The sequence below is a fragment of the Mercenaria mercenaria genome, chromosome 15 (genome assembly GCF_021730395.1).
Source record: "Mercenaria mercenaria strain notata chromosome 15, MADL_Memer_1, whole genome shotgun sequence".
Lineage (NCBI taxonomy): Eukaryota > Metazoa > Mollusca > Bivalvia > Venerida > Veneridae > Mercenaria > Mercenaria mercenaria.
In genome coordinates, this window is record NC_069375.1 from 10,534,681 (window position 1) to 10,551,003 (window position 16,323).

Consider the following 16,323-nt stretch of genomic DNA (forward strand, 5'->3'; position numbering starts at 1 on the left):
TCAGGTCCAGATTGATCAGTAGTAATGCAAAAACTGCACTTAGAAAATGATAATAATTATCAACCAGATTACAAATAACTTATAACAGAGAATATTCATTATTAAACTGATATGAAGAAAAAAATATATGAGCCGTGCCATGGGAAAACCAACATAGTGGGTGTGTGACCAGCATGGATCCAGACCAGCCTGCGCATCCGCGCAGTCTGGTCAGGCTCCATGCTGTTCGCTTTTAAAGCCTATTGGAATTGGAGAAACTGTTAGCGAACAGCATGGATCCTGACCAGACTGCGCGGATGCGCAGGCTGGTCTGGATCCATGCTGGTCGCACACCCACTATGTTGGTTTTCCCATGGCACGGCTCAATTATCTTACTTATACCCTTAAAATGACAAATCAAGCTAAATCCTTATAAAATACAGTAACACAATGGACGCTATTTCTAGTTTGAATCTTTAAAAATGATGGTTTCATCATATACTTTCTTATAAAATATTTAACAAAAGTAATGAAATATATAATATATATCCCTGTATTTATTTTCATTGCAGTGGATTTTTCTATATAGTTTCACTGGTTTTCTGGAGCTATGTTAGTATCCCTTGGCAGTGATTTCAGTTTCAATTTTAGACACTAGAAAATAGAACTTCAAAAATGTTGAGTAATTCAAGTTCATACAACTATATTTTTGCTTTCAGTGATATTTTTCATTTCGAAAATAAAATTGGATTTTGACTGCACAGAAAGGTATTGTCATTGTTGTTGTCACTAATGTAAACAAGTGGCATTTTCAACTTTTTGAGTATTTGATAAACAGAAAATTTAATTATTTATCATGAGTATTTTTTTATTTTCATAAAAGACGTATTTCCATACCATTCAATCAAAATAATAATTATATTTATAAAAAGGACAATGTCCTCCATTTTTCTATAATGAACTTACTTTTCTAGCTTGCTTTTTGACGAATGGTGTTCTCTGTGTCATCATATACTCGGCTAGTGTGGTGTTCCATGCTGCATCGAATGTGGCTGTAGACACACTGTGAACACCGTCTCCTATCTTCTTTAACTAAAACCAGAAATTATGTATTACATGCAAGAAAATATCATCATGTATAATGTGTAAAACTGCTGTTCTTGACCCCAGGGTCACTCACTAAACAAATGGGAAAAATATTACACCAAAATCAATACAATGTAGTAAGTTGCAAAGAAAAACCTTATATAAAATTTAAATAACAAGCATTAGTGATATCTGAATGCATATTCTCAAAACAGAATGAGTTTATACAGTATATAGACCTAACAAACACACTCATTTAAAATAAACTACAAAGCTACTGTGAAATTATTCAATTTCATAGCAATAGTTTTTTGCCCCCCAAAATGTTATTTCATCAGGATATATATTTCCAGATTTTCATTTATCAAGGTAACATGAACAAGAAGTTTGCTTTTTCAATGAGACTGACTTTCGTGAATAGACACAACCACAAATTGTTGAAATTGTTTTTGTAGAAAACATTGAATTTCATACTGATGTTGTAGAATGTGAATTTCATGTATTTTTCCTAAGTCCAAGATTTGATGCAATTAGTAATCAATATTTATACACCTGTTACACATTGGGTACCACAGTAAACTGTTAAAAATTGTTAGTTCTGACAAATTTTAAGAGAATAGCAGCGTTTGTTTTTAACATTTATCGTTAATGTTAAAGGGAGATTACTCACTTTATCCAATATGCAATACCTAAAAGAGTTGTCTTTCTTTGAAATGCTGGGTACACAACTACATATCTTTACTTGTATGTTTATGTATTGCAGGCCGGTGGCCTTTAATTACAAAATAAAACTGATGAGTGAGAATATCAGTGATTTCACAATACGATACATTCATACAACTTATTCATTTATGTTAATATTTATGGAATCATTCTTTTGTTTTTAAGAATATTATGTACATACCTGATGTGGAAGTCTGAGTGCCATTTCTGTCAGGAGTTGAGGGTAATCTTCAAACACATCATTCGCATGTCCCTTCACATACTCTCTCAGGAAGAATGGGCTCATATCTGGTGGTGGTGATGTGGGTCTTGGTCTCAATAATTGTCCTGGTAAAGGCGCCGTCTCCTCCTAAAATGTAGACAAATGTACATACAAAATTATGCTGGGACATTCTTCATTCTTGTGTGGTACAAGCATGAATTCATGCAACACATTTATGATTAGGTGATGCCAGCTGAGTCTAATTATATTACTGTCAGTAACATCTGTCTTATTTCTATACAGAAGACAAAATACTAAGATCTAACACAAGATAAACTTGTCAATAGAAAATTTGCAATTTTATTTATCCTAGAAATTATACAAATAACATACGGCAAAGGAAGCATTCATTATCACTTTTAACACTTAAAATGCATGTTGTGCATTTTCCCATCATGACAACCTATAGCTAATATTGCTAGGACTATTCATGGTGGATTAATTTCTATGGTTTTTTTATGGTTGTGTTAATCCACAAAACTGACTCCCATTCAACACATACAATTTGAATACTTTTATCTTTCAAAGATGATATCCATGAATTCATCTCCCCAAAAATCGCTGATTTAGACAAAGCCTTGAAATTTTAAACCCAAGAAATTATAAGGTTTCATAGCAGTAAGGCAGATGCCAATTACAAACTACAGCAACAATCTATACAGAAATAGAATATTTACCTCAGCAGGATTATAGTTTCTCCAATATGGCAGAAGGTTCTGTAGTATAGTCAGACAGTAGGATATTGTCCCACTAGATAACAAGGCATTGGCTGTTGTATTACTCACAAATGACGAAGACTGTAATAAAAAAGTTCTACCTTGTAACTAAAATCACATTCACATCTGCCTGCCATTAACATCTGAAGAAATGTTTCTATATATTCCTGTGTTGAGGCAAAAATTATTTTGTTTTGATATACATGTATATCAAACACAGTTTTTCAACAGTTTTTCAGTTATATAAAAGCCTTATAATAATGGCTTTGGTTATAACAAGGCTGCCACATTTTTTGTTATGGACATAAAATATATCAATCTTTTGATAATTCCCGTTTTCTCAGATATCTGATACAGGTTTGAATAGTTGACAAGCATAGTAGAAAGAATTATTAAATCAATTAGTTTTGATTACCTCCCTTTATGATTGTAGAAGTTCATGTGCAACATACGAAGTAGTGCTTTTTGAAACACTTAAGTCTGTTCTATATTTGGACAGTTCTATCTAGTTTTTAACATAAAACTGAAAGCCTTATGGAACTTGAACAGCAGTTAATTTAACAAATTAATATTTACTGGATACCCAAACATGAAAAAAATCTGGTAACTGTACCAGTGCTTTATTGTTCTTAGCTAGTAACTTTCAACTTTCAAAATTAAAACACAAGTAGAAGACAAATACTTTCAGATGACTGAATAGTCTTCTGTTGGACTGTCAAAAAGAATACAATGTATTTGCCTTTTCAAGGGTTACAAACTTGCGAATATTTAGACTGGAAGTCTTGAGAACTTCAGAGATAAAAGCAGAGAGAAGGTACTGTCATTATACCTCTGTTGAAGGTTTAGTTCCTGCCTTAGTTCTTGACAACAGAACACTGAGTAGTCTCATATAGACAAGCTTCACTTCCATCTGCTTACTGCGACATGATACGGTGTCCAGCCCACTACCTGACACATCTAGCTCCATCAGTAAGGCCTGTAGGAGACTATCCAGGGCAGCACGGTCCTTCTCCTCATCCGCATCCAGGTCTGAGGTCAACATCAGCAACACCTTTAGTAACACAAACTAGTTTTAGTACAAGCTAAACAGGACCACATGATTATATGAGAAAACTGACCAGCGATTTCATTATGATACTCAAAACCCTGTCTGTTCAAGGTTTTCATTCAAATGTAATAAATGTTTCTGAGATAGAGCAATGATACTGTAATGTTAGAAATTATGTAATATATAGATATTCTGCCAGGAACAGGCAAGAAACTTGGGTGAAAGAAGGAATTAAAGATATTCAATTTTGTTGGAAACATTTTCCTTAAAAAAATTTACCTGCATGAATGGAATAGCAGCCACTCCACCTTGTGCTGAGACCTTGGGTAGGTATTGCAGTAACTTCTCCAGCAAGTTCAGACGTAGGCTGTGAAGTCTGAAACACATGGAGAAATTTTGACTAATTCCTTAATTCCTAACCATTCAATGCAACTTCTTCAAATGCCAAAGTACACATACAAACACACACACAAACACACACATGGTTTCTTAAATCATATTTACTGAATATAAAAAAAAATAAATAAAGAAGTATTTTTTGATCCCTTACTCAAAAGAATAATGGTTGTTTTAATTTTCCTTTTTATCACATTTTTTTAAAATTCAAAATAATTCTGTCTTAATAATAAACATGGATGTGCCGAAATAACTTATTACACGAGCCCTGACTACCACTTTAAAGGGGCATAAAATGTTCATAATGTGATATCATTTAATTTCCTAGGCATGAATATGCAGTTTGGGTAAAACTGTCTATTTCTTGGGATATGAATGCCTGGATTTCAACTTTTGCTGGTAAAATTAATGGATTTTTTTTTTGTTCATGTGGATTTTTTCAGCAACCATGTGTTCCACAAAAATTACTCCCCCATGAATATCAATGAGTTCACAGTATTTAAAGACACTGGCTAATAACTGGCAAACAAAAGCATGCTAAAGTAAAGTGTGTAAAACCTACTTTGTAGAGGTATCTCTATCAGTCTCTGTATCGTTGACATCATGTGGCATTGTGCTACTGGGGGCTCCAAGACTGCTGGTCTCACTTCTAGGTCCACGGTCTCTGTCTCCATACATACTACTTCTTCCACTTGCTTCAATTATCAAAACATAAATTAAAAGTATTAGAGCATAGACTGAAAATGGCTTACAAACTTGCCTCTCACGCCTCCTTTAATACCAATATTTAACTAATTGTAGACAGAATGCATAACAACCATAGCATAAGAAATTCATTCTTTAGCATGTTTAAAAAGAATGTCATATATAAACAACATAATTCTTTTGGAAAAAAAACAAAACAAAAACAGTTGAATCTTAAAACAAGATTTTCTGCAGAATCTTAAAATTCAAGATACAACAAACTTTTTCTGCAAAAATTGCGGATAATGGTAGGTTAGAAATTTAATAAATCTATTATAATCTTTTAAAACAGACATCAATGCCTACCATTATTTGTACTTATTCTTATATAATCTTACCATTGTGTTCACCTGAAATAGATTCCTCAGCACTACCGCCACTTTCTGAGCCTCCACTCCCAGCATGATCCGCCGGAGATGTCCTCAGTGTTGAGCCATCTGTAGCAACATTACTAGCTATCTCATCATCACTACCTGGAGCCGAGGCTGTTGTATCTGACATCTGACTGTCCTCATAGTTACCAACATTCTGAAAAAAAAAGAAATGCAATTTTCTAAATCAGGGTTCAAGGTTACAGGATGAAGTCAGAAATATGAGGATTTGATTGGCTGACTCTAAGAACAATCTTAAATCTGACCAATGGCTAGGTTGCATTCTGTGACCTGTCTACATTTACAACATAGAGCATAAACTTTGTTGATATTCAGCTTTTAAAGTTTTTTACTCTAAATCTTAGTTGTCAATCACCTTTAGTGTACTTCAAAGCTGCTTCATTGCCTCAAATGCTTTGCAAGAGCAGACAAAAGTCATAGAACATCATTTCACTAACAAGTCATTTTTAAACTGGTCTGAGGGTTCATATCAATTTCTAACTTGAAAGAGAATCTATACCTGTTGCTGACTCGCTAATCTCAGACCTTGCAGCCCAAGTCCACCTCCATTCTGCAATGTTCATATAGTGTTAATATCAAAAGAAGCTTCTGGACATAAAAATCTTTAAATGACAACTTAAATTAACAGAAACAACAGAAAGCTTGCAGTGAAAATGATAGAGTATTAACTAAACTGAAAACATTATAACTGAAAGCAGAACAGCTTGTATTCTAAACTGAATTATTGATAAAATGTAAATGTTTACAAGCTGAAAACTAAACTCACCTGATCTTGTAAGCTGAGAGCTATGGCCAGCTCTACCATTGTTTCATCATCAGCATCTGGGGGTATGTCAACTACTGGGTTAAAATTGGCCCCTCTTTGTAGCAGGGCCTCTAGTGGATGACCTTGACCTGGTTCTGAGGGTTCTAGTACCATTGGCTCATTACCCTCCTGAAAGACAGCCATACAAAAAAACAAGAGTGCAAGAATGTCACAATATACGCCCGTCACAGCAAATTTCTTTACTCTAGCACCTGTATTTGCAAATGGAATTTTAACTTTGTGGTTGTTTAGTAATAACTAAATGTTTTGTTTTTCTAAGTCCACAAAAAAACTCCTTACCAGGTAGAGATACCTTAAAATACACCTAAAATTGGAAAGTAACATCTACGTTGTACCATAGAAAAGTGGTCTTGGTTTTTCCCTACGGTCAATTATAAAAAAGTTACAATATAAGTTATTTATAGTAACAACTAAGGGAAGTTAATCTTTAAAAAAAAAAATAAAAAAAAAAATAAAAAATAAAAAAAAAAATTGTAAGTCCTCACAAAAATCTTTTCCAGGTAGAGACTGGTCAAAATACACCTCAAAATTGGATATAGCATGCATATTGTACTACAGAAAAGTGGTCTCGATTTTTCCCTATGACTAGTAATGAAAAAGTTACAATATAAGCTATTTATAGTAACAACAAAGGGAAGTAATTCGAAAGAAGGGTACTGCGCATGACACTTCGTCTCATGATGGTGTATAATTGTGTCAAGTTACATCAAAATCCCTCCATGCATGAAGAAGAAATGCTTCGGACAAAGTCATTCTTGTATCTGACCTTTGGCCTCTAAGTGTGACCTTGACCTTAGACCTAGGGACCTGGTTCTTGCGCATGACACTACGTCTCGTGGTGGTGAACATTTGTGCCAAGTTATATCAAAATCCCTCTATGCATGAAGAGACATGCTCTGGACAAGGTTTTCATTCTTATATCCTTTGACCTCTAAGTGTGACCTTGACCTTAGACCTAGAGAGCTGGTTCTTGCGCATGACACTCCGCCTCATGGTGGTGAACATTTGTGCCAAGTTATATCAAAATCCCTCTATGCATGAAGAAGAAATGCTCCGGACAAAGTTTTCATTCTTGTATCCTTTGACCTCTAAGTGTGACCTTGACCTTAGACCTAGGGACCTGGTTCTTGCGCATGACACTCCTTCTCATGATGATGAACAATTGTGCCAACTTTCATCAAAATCCCTCTATGCATGAAGAAGATATGCTCCGGACAAAGTCATTCTTGAATCTGACCTTTGACCTCTAAGTGTGACCTTGACCTTAGACCTAGGGACCTGGTTCTTGCGCTTGACACTCCGTCTCATGATGGTGAACAACTGTGCCAAGTTTCATCAAAATCCCTTCATGCATGTAGAAGATATGCTCCGGACAAGGTCTGTGGACGCCGCCCGCCCGCCCACCAACCTGCCCGCCAGGGGCGTTCCCATAATACGTCCCGTTTTTCAAACGGGCGTATAAAAATTAAAGAAATTTTATTTTATAAACACAGGAATAACTGGGGGTGGGTGCTAGCAAAAAAAAAATATGAATTGGAAGAGGGGTAAGCCAGGAAGTCCTTCATAAAATGACCTGATCCTGCCCCCACACAAAATCCCACAAACCTGATGAAAAATGTAAGTCACATATATATTCTACTTTATAGTGATCATGGGTGTAGATATTTATTAGGATCCATTTGAAATTGCAAACGTAATTCACATCACAATCTTGAGAAATGATGGGTGGTTTAGAACCCTCAACTTTGTCCAACACAGAAAATAAATGTTACGCCACCTTTACTCTTAACAAGATAAAATGTTTGAAATTTCATTGAAATCAGATTAAAACTGCAAACATTCACACTGTCGATCCCAGAAAAAAATTGTCATACAGAAAGAGTTGGGAGTGTGCATCAGTCCCCTCACCTCTTCCCATTCCAGAAAATAGGTCATACACGAGTATTCTTCATAACAGTGATCACCTAATGAATTTACACAGAAATCCCTTCAAAACTACAGGTAGTTTGCTCCATAAACTTGAGGGATTATGGGTGCTCCAGTTGTTCCATCTTTTCTCAAGCAAGAAAATAGCAAGTCCTGCACAACTATACTTCACTGTAATCACTTAAATAAAGTTCCATTGGAATCCCATTGTAACTGTAAAAGTCATTTGTTCCAAAAACTTTCTGCAAACCCGAGGGGATATAGGTGCTCCAGTGCTCTCTACCCTTGTCCACCCCTCAAAAAATATGCAACACAAACTCAACCCCTGTAAGAACTTTCACTGAAATCCCTAAAATATCCCTGAAATCTGGAAGTAGTTCACTCCAAACATTGTTTCAAGGAATAAAATTTCATGTACAACTACATTTAATACTGATTCCCTGGGAATCTCTGAAAAACTGTAATCTACCGCTTCGAGGTATACCTTGAACACATGTAGAGTACTTCAAACCCAAACTATGAATTACTGAACCAGGATTCATTTTAAGCATCAATCTATTAATTTGAAACAGCAGACATTTTAAAACTTAACAAAAGCTTAAATTCTCTATCAACATAAAAAATCAAAAAACTAACCACAATTTCATACTGTTCCATATCATCTCCATCAGGAGCCTCACTAATGGTAAGGGACTGTATCATGGTAGAATCAGGTTTATCTCCCTTAGCTGCTCCCTCTTCTTCTTCCTCTCCTGAAATTCATAATACATATGTAACCATATATAACAGCCAACTTAAACACTCTAAAGGTCTACTAAGTTTTAACTAGATGTGGACACCGGTGCCCCAAATCCCTGTTGCTGTATGAAATTTTTTACTGAGTCAACGACCATAACTCTGGTCTGGCTGCGTGAAATCCAAATTAAAACACCAGGTGCAAAACTTCACATGCAGAATAACAAACCTGTGAGACTTGATGACTTTAAGTCAAATACTCTTTGAGATACACAAAACACAAACTCGGACAGACAAGGGCAACTGTCAGCACCCCTTGAAAGATTTTTGGGGACACAAAAAAATCATATATTATCAAATATTAGAACTGTTCCAAACTGGAATAAACTTTTTTCATAATACACATAGCTTTAAAGCAACAACCACTTTTGACTTGCATCAAAATTACAACTTAACTTACCTGGTGAGCTACACCTTGGTGGGGACGGTATAAACACTCTCTTCCTTCTGGCCCTTGTTCTCAGTGATCGTATCATTGCTTGTTTACACGCAAAGCTTACAACATGGTCTGGGTGTAGCAGAAGCTTAGCATAAAGTTTTGTTGCTAATGGTAAATTTTCAAGATCCGATACAGTGAACGCTTGAATGATCTCCACCAGTGCTCCAACTGTAGCATCTACATGGGCAAGACCTGAAATACAGGGTTTACTGCTTTCTAACACTTGTTTAAGTTTATATCACATCAACACAATAATAGGTCATATAGGTGGACAACACCAGGTGCCCATCCAGGCGTTATTATTTTACACATTTGCTGAAGAAAAAATCATTAAATTCCAAAACAAAGCTGTACAGTAAATAGAATAAGTTGTTAAAGATTTATTTTTTTATAATAGAACAACCAAAGTTATGTTTATTTTTCAAAAATTTTACCTGGCAAGCAAACAGGTGCAAGCATGGGGTTGGGTGGTCTAGATGTCAACAATCTCCAGAATGAGTTCATCAACTGTGACACAAAATGACATCCTTCCTGGGGCTCTAACTCTCCAACTGACACAACAGCTTCTTCCTTCTCTAGATCTGTTACCTCCAATACTGTAATATATCATGAGTATGTCAAACACTGAAGTATAACCAACCTTCAGTAAAAATAAATATACAAGGAAACCTTAAAGATTAGAATGTTTCCAATTCCTTGCCTGAACCTTTCATAATACATCACATTGATAGTTTCTACCTAAAAACAAATCATTTATATTTGCATTTCATATAGATTCACGATGGGTTTCATCTTCACTGCAGTTGTGTCCGTCATACAGTGGCAGACAACACAAGGCAGTCTGAAAGTCTAAATCCCCCGCCACTGCTATGGATAGTGAAAAGGTAAACCATTGACCTTTAGCTGTGACCTTGACCTTGAACTGACATGGCTGACTCATGAATTCTGCACAACGTCTTGATGAGGTGATCATTTGCCCCAAGTTTCATGAAAATCCTTCAAGGGGTTTAGGAGATACAGAGCTCAAACCTTTGACCTTCAGTTATGACCTTGACCTTGAGTTGACATGGCTGACTCATCAGTTCTTGATAAGGCGATCATTTGACCCAAGTTTGATGAAAATCCTTCAAGGGGTTTAGGAGATACAGAGTGGACACAAAATGGAAGGCTAAAACCTTTGACCTTAAGTGTTGACCTTGACCTTGAGCTGGCATGGCTGACTCATAAGTTTTACACATCGTTTTGATGAGGTGATCATTTGACCAAAGTTTTATAAAATTCCATCAAGGGGTTAAGGAGATATAGAGCAGACACAAACCTTTGACCTTCAGTTGTGACCTTGACCTTGAGCCAGCATGGCTGACTCAAAAGTTCTGCATATCGCCTTAATGAGGTGATCATTTGACCCAAGTTTGATGAAAATCCTTCAAGGGGTTTAGGAGATATAGAGCGGACACAAAATGGAAGGCTCAAACCTTTCACCCTAAGTTTTGACCTTGACCTTGAGTCGGCATTGCTGACTCATGGGTTCTGTCGTCTTGATGAGCTGATCATTTGACTCAAGTTTTATAAAATTCCTTCAAAGGGGTTTAGGAGATATAGAGCGGACACAAAATGGAAGGCTCAAACCTTTGACCCTGAGTTGTGACCTTGACCTTGAGCCAACAAGGCTGACTCATGGGTTCTGCACATCGTCTTGATGAGGTGATCATTTGACCAAAGTTTCATGAAAATCCTTGAAGGGGTCGAGGAGATATGGAGCGGACACGAAAGTGTTACGGACAGATGGACGGAGGGATGGAAAGCATTCCTATAACCCCCCACCACTTGTGGCGGGGTATTAATAACTGATGTCCTGTATTTCTGACATGTAGGCAGTTGGTCTATACATGTACAACTTTCCCATATCCATTAGACCTAAATGACAAATAACCTTACATGTTTTAATTGTCTTCTCTGGGATTAGTCTCTGCAGCCCTAAAACGTTTTTTTCTTATGATTAAGTGAATCTTACCAATATCCAGAACCTAAGGTTTGCCTACTATAAATTGACAGCTACAAGCTACAAGTTATTTAAGTTTTCCTTCATGTTTAATAAACTTCAAATAATTTCTCACCTTACTTGGTTTAAAGGTGCTGAGGCCTAAAAACAGCACCTTTGTTTAAACAAGAAATTAAGACAATAACTTTATTTCTCACCTTCCTTGTCCGAGGATGAATCTGCTGGTCTGTTAGCATATCTGACAAGGTTGTGAGGCCGGGATACAGCCACTGCACGAGCAGTGACCAATAGTCTTTGGAAAGCTTCAACATCCATTGTATGTCCCTCCTGGTCACCGCGGAGACATTGCATCACATGATTTAGTTCCGTCTCATCCTGAATTTACAGATACAAAAATATGATGATAGATATTTATATCTTTCAACTAATAAATGTCATATATTTAAACATGGGCATTACTACTTGCGATTATGGTAGACATTTAAACTCAACATTTACAGATATAATGTTACAAAACATTGCACAGGTAGGGAATGTAATTAATGGAATAAGAGCACTGGATACTTTTGCTCTTGTTACAAAAAAAAATGAAAGGAAATTTACAACAAGCCATAACTCTGGTTGTTATCTGTGGAGTTTGAGTGCAGTTTTTCACAGTATTTCAGATATGAAATGAAATGACGGCATGATAACCAAACCAGTGTTCTTGGATTCTGTACCATCACTTACTTTCAGTAACTACCAACTTATCAATATGAATCAGAGATGAAGGACAAAATGATTTCAGACAACATTTTCTATCAAACTGTCATAAAGAACATTCTCCTAGCCAAGGGATCAAACTCACAACCCCTGATCTATAGATCTGTGCTATCCCTATTGAGCTAAGTGGGTAGAAATTTGCAATTCCTGGATTTAATGCTCCTATTAAAATACTTTATATGTAACAACACTACATATATGATAGTTTGTGAAAGTTTGAACCAAAAGGGCTAATACTTAAAACAGCTTTGACGCAAAGGATTTCATACATACAGATAGACAGTTCATAAATCTAAGGGGCAATCCCAACCTTTCTACTGAAAAGGTGGGTGTTAAAATTCTTAAGCAAACTGCATTTCCACATAAAAATTGTCCGTCTCTGAAGCCCTCTTTCCTTTTCAAACATTATCTTTTTTCATAGCTAATAAACCTTGAGTATTTTCCTTACCTTATGTCCATGATACACAGTTTTGTTTATAAACAGGGAAGCGAGCAGTGCTTTTGTGTGCTGTTGTACACTAGATGGTGTAGGCAATGTCAGCAGATTGGTAGCTGTTTCTAAAGTTTTCTCCCTTAGTGGATCCTGAAACAGGCACAGCAAAAATGTTTAAGTGCTGAAGATAAGAAGGGACTATAAAATGTTGCCCATATTTGGCCTCAATGCTGGCAATTTTTCATGCCCATCTGGATCATGAAGCCCTTCAATTTTACATTGTAAAAAAGAGTGCTGCTTAAGACGGTGTTACGGGCACTAGAGATTTTGCACTTCTCAAGAGTAGACTCGGTCATACAATGTCAGCTACTATTTAGATGCCTCTAAATAGATTCTTATATATTTGATTTTATGCAGCTTGAATACAGAATACTCATCAACAAAACAGACTTATCAATTGATATAAAATAACCAAATAATTGTATTCAATCTTGCAAAAAACATTCATTTACCAAAAGTATCATGTGTGTGAGCTGAATCTACTTATATCAGAAAATAACAAATTTTGACTTAAAGGTACTGCGCAATGCATATAAATTACTGCAAGTGAAATTAATTTATGAATTACTTTTCATCTAAAAGGTTACATCTGAAATGGTTAACACAAAAAATTTCAATGCCTATATATATAATGGCAGATGTACACCAATACCATGATCTGTGTTATTTATGGAATAAATTTCCACACCACCTTTTCACAAGGGCAAGTTGTTAGTGCTAAATTTCTTTTTGCTTGCTCACTGTTAAATCTGCTCAAGTTTTGATGAAACTCTGGATGGAAGAGCAATCAATAACAGAAAACATCTCTATACAGTGTTACCTCTCTACAGTATAAATCACTGGCAACATTAAAATCTGGTTGTTGCTCTGTAGATGTAACTTACTACATTTTCATCAAATGGAGAAAAATTATCTGCCTTTGAATGAGATGTTTGCTCTACCTTAGTGTTGAAAACACTGGTTATACTTTAATTACCTTCTCATCTGAAGGCAGGGCTGAAAATGCACCATCCAAAACTTCAAGAGCACTGCTGAGTAACCTGAAATAAGTAACATATACTCTCATGAGACATCCGAAACAGGACATGTATATACCTTTATAATTAACCTGAAACAGGTAATATATACCTTCAATAAACTAAATAAACAGTTTCTGTATCTAAATACAACTTATTGTAAGGTATTGAAGTCTTTATGCACCCAGTAAATCTGACTTCAATACTCATTATCTAAGGATTTTTTTTTCACTCAAGATGCTACTAAACAGAAAGTTGGTGATTCTATCAAAATATTTGAAGCAATATCATTAAAATGGAGGAGGGAGTCACACATAGTGACACTCAAAAGAACTTAGGTTATGATCTAACCATGCTAGTAGAAGTACAAGCTTGACAAAGATATCTCATTCTATTGTTTACAGTTGACATCTGTACATTAAACCACCGCTATTAAGCGACCTTTCTATTTAACAACCACCAAAAGTCTCACTCAAATGTTTTTACCATATAAATACATAAATCAAATGACATAATATGAAACACTCACTTGTCAGCTGATGTAAGTGGCATGTAAGCCAGAGATGTTGTCACTGTCTCAGACTCGGAACTACTGGGTGCTGCCGATGCCACAGAGGGAGTCGGTTTGGGTGTAGACTGCTCTGTGAACTCATCTGGCTCTTCCGGCCAGCCAAAAGCTTCCTTGGTCTTGGTGAAAACCTTGATAGAGTCTACCATAGTGACTCCGCCTGGATCATTGCTCGGACCAACTGGAATAACAATCATAAATCCTCAAATGGAAAATAATCTGTTGTTTGGTGATCAAACAGCGCTTACACCAACTGAATACAACCCATATACATTGTATTATACTATTGTCTAATGGTAAAGTTGGGGTGGGGAGCTTTAAGGATTATAATCAGTTTTTTGTTTTGACAATTTAGTCTGTTCAACAGCACTGCACTGACCACAGTGAGGAGAACAAAATGGGTTCCTAAATTCTGTACTATTTTTTTTCTGCATTAGTAAATGAAAACTTTTCCACAAACATGTGAGCTGTTGAATGTGTAACTGGCAGCATTTTACCAAAGTGTATGCAGACATAATGTGAAATCTAAATCTCTCAATTTTTTGCCCTCTAAAATTATAGCTTGGAGCAGTTTCTGTAGAGACAAAACTTTATCTTCATAGGGACAGAAAAGTCTTAATCTTGTCAGACCATGTTGTCCAACCCTTCTTCCCTTTCTCTATGTTGTATTTGTTATTGCAAAGAGCAATAAACTAACTATGATTAAATCTAAATTTCACCTTCATCTCCATCTTACAATGAGCTGTTTGGTTTACTCTTGCATTTTCTAACACGAGATATGTATAACCTTCCGAGTTTCAATGCCAGAATTATTTTTTGTAAAACTAACTCAAACTTACTGGACAGAGAAAACTTCTTGTCAGCATTTAGTGATTCCTCTCTTGTGAAGGGTAGATCTACCCATCTGGGTTTCAAACATTGGACCTCTACAGTTCTGCCAAACACTTCAAGGTATCTAGGTGCTCTCTCCACTGACTGGCTCCCTACAAATACTCGGACACCAACCATCACAGTGGTCGCACTGGTGTTTGTCATGTCTATAGTAAATCCACCAGGCTGTAAGAAAGTAACTGCATTTATACAAAATATCTCATTGCATGTAACTAATTTCTGCATAATTCCAAACGTAACTAAATATTGCCTAATTCTCACTAGTGATTCAAATGTGGCAATGTTTCAACACTGAGATCCAAGTAAAAATTCACAAAAAAATATAACTTAATGTATGATATTTTTCTAAGTGGTGAAATGCCAGATTTCATGCAGTATTTCAATTATGTAACAGGTATTCACCTATTCTAAGTTGTATTTCTGGATTCTGTACCAGTGTATTCTTCTTCATAAGGAACTGGCTTTTTTTCTAATAAAAATTCCCATACTGTCTTCTGTCAAACTGTCACATAGAATATTTCACCCTGTCAATGATTAAAACTGCTCTCCATGTACACTTACTTTTGTACTGGCAATATACATGCCAGTTGTGTTCAGTCTATGTTTCACTTGTTGTATATTGTATATCTGCAGGACATCATTCCCTCCATATTCTATATCATTCGATTGCTGACAGTTCTCGAAGAAATCTATTGGGAAATTTACAGAACCAGTTGGTCGCCCTGAAATTTATGAAAACATTCTACTGTATGTACACTGAAAGATCAAATTGAAATTATTCAAGAATAATTTTGAAATATTTAACCTTTACCATGCTAAATTTCTAAAATGGATTGGTCTATCATTCTGTTTGGGGAGTACCACTTTTTATGCAAAGGGGTGTTCACTGGTAATTTTCTGACTGAATAGTGAACAATGCAGACCATGATCAGCCTACACGGATTAGCACTGGTCGCAAAGGCAGAATCACTTGCCACCAGCAGGCTGAAGGTTAAACCTTGATTTTTGTTTAATATGTACAATGTTCCTTACAAAAATGCTTATATACTGGATAATTACTTCTGTCTCAAACTGTTTTGGAAAGTGCTTCTCCAGTTTAAGAATTAAACAGGCAACTTAAAGACTGCCTGTCAATAACCTTCCCTACTTAATTACCGGTAACAAGTTTAGCTCTGGTTAGCTGCTGTCCATGGTGTTTAAAGAAAAACAAGCTCTAACAAAATTTAAGTTTTGAGTTTTTTTCTAAAACTTATTTCACT

At 35.9% G+C, this 16,323-nt stretch overlaps 1 protein-coding gene across 1 annotated transcript in view; it reads right to left on the bottom strand.

Annotated features, from left to right (window-relative positions):
- Positions 1-16,323, bottom strand: part of LOC123563663 (E3 ubiquitin-protein ligase UBR4-like) — a 148,208-nt gene that overhangs the window by 46,578 nt on the left and 85,307 nt on the right. Inside the window, 18 exon segments of the mRNA XM_053524052.1 lie at positions 946-1,071; positions 1,970-2,137; positions 2,728-2,847; positions 3,596-3,817; positions 4,094-4,190; positions 4,773-4,905; positions 5,305-5,482; positions 5,846-5,896; positions 6,113-6,280; positions 8,735-8,850; positions 9,294-9,524; positions 9,767-9,928; positions 11,532-11,709; positions 12,545-12,679; positions 13,566-13,629; positions 14,135-14,354; positions 15,013-15,229; positions 15,626-15,786. Of these exon segments, the coding sequence (XP_053380027.1) occupies positions 946-1,071; positions 1,970-2,137; positions 2,728-2,847; positions 3,596-3,817; positions 4,094-4,190; positions 4,773-4,905; positions 5,305-5,482; positions 5,846-5,896; positions 6,113-6,280; positions 8,735-8,850; positions 9,294-9,524; positions 9,767-9,928; positions 11,532-11,709; positions 12,545-12,679; positions 13,566-13,629; positions 14,135-14,354; positions 15,013-15,229; positions 15,626-15,786 (2,747 nt within the window).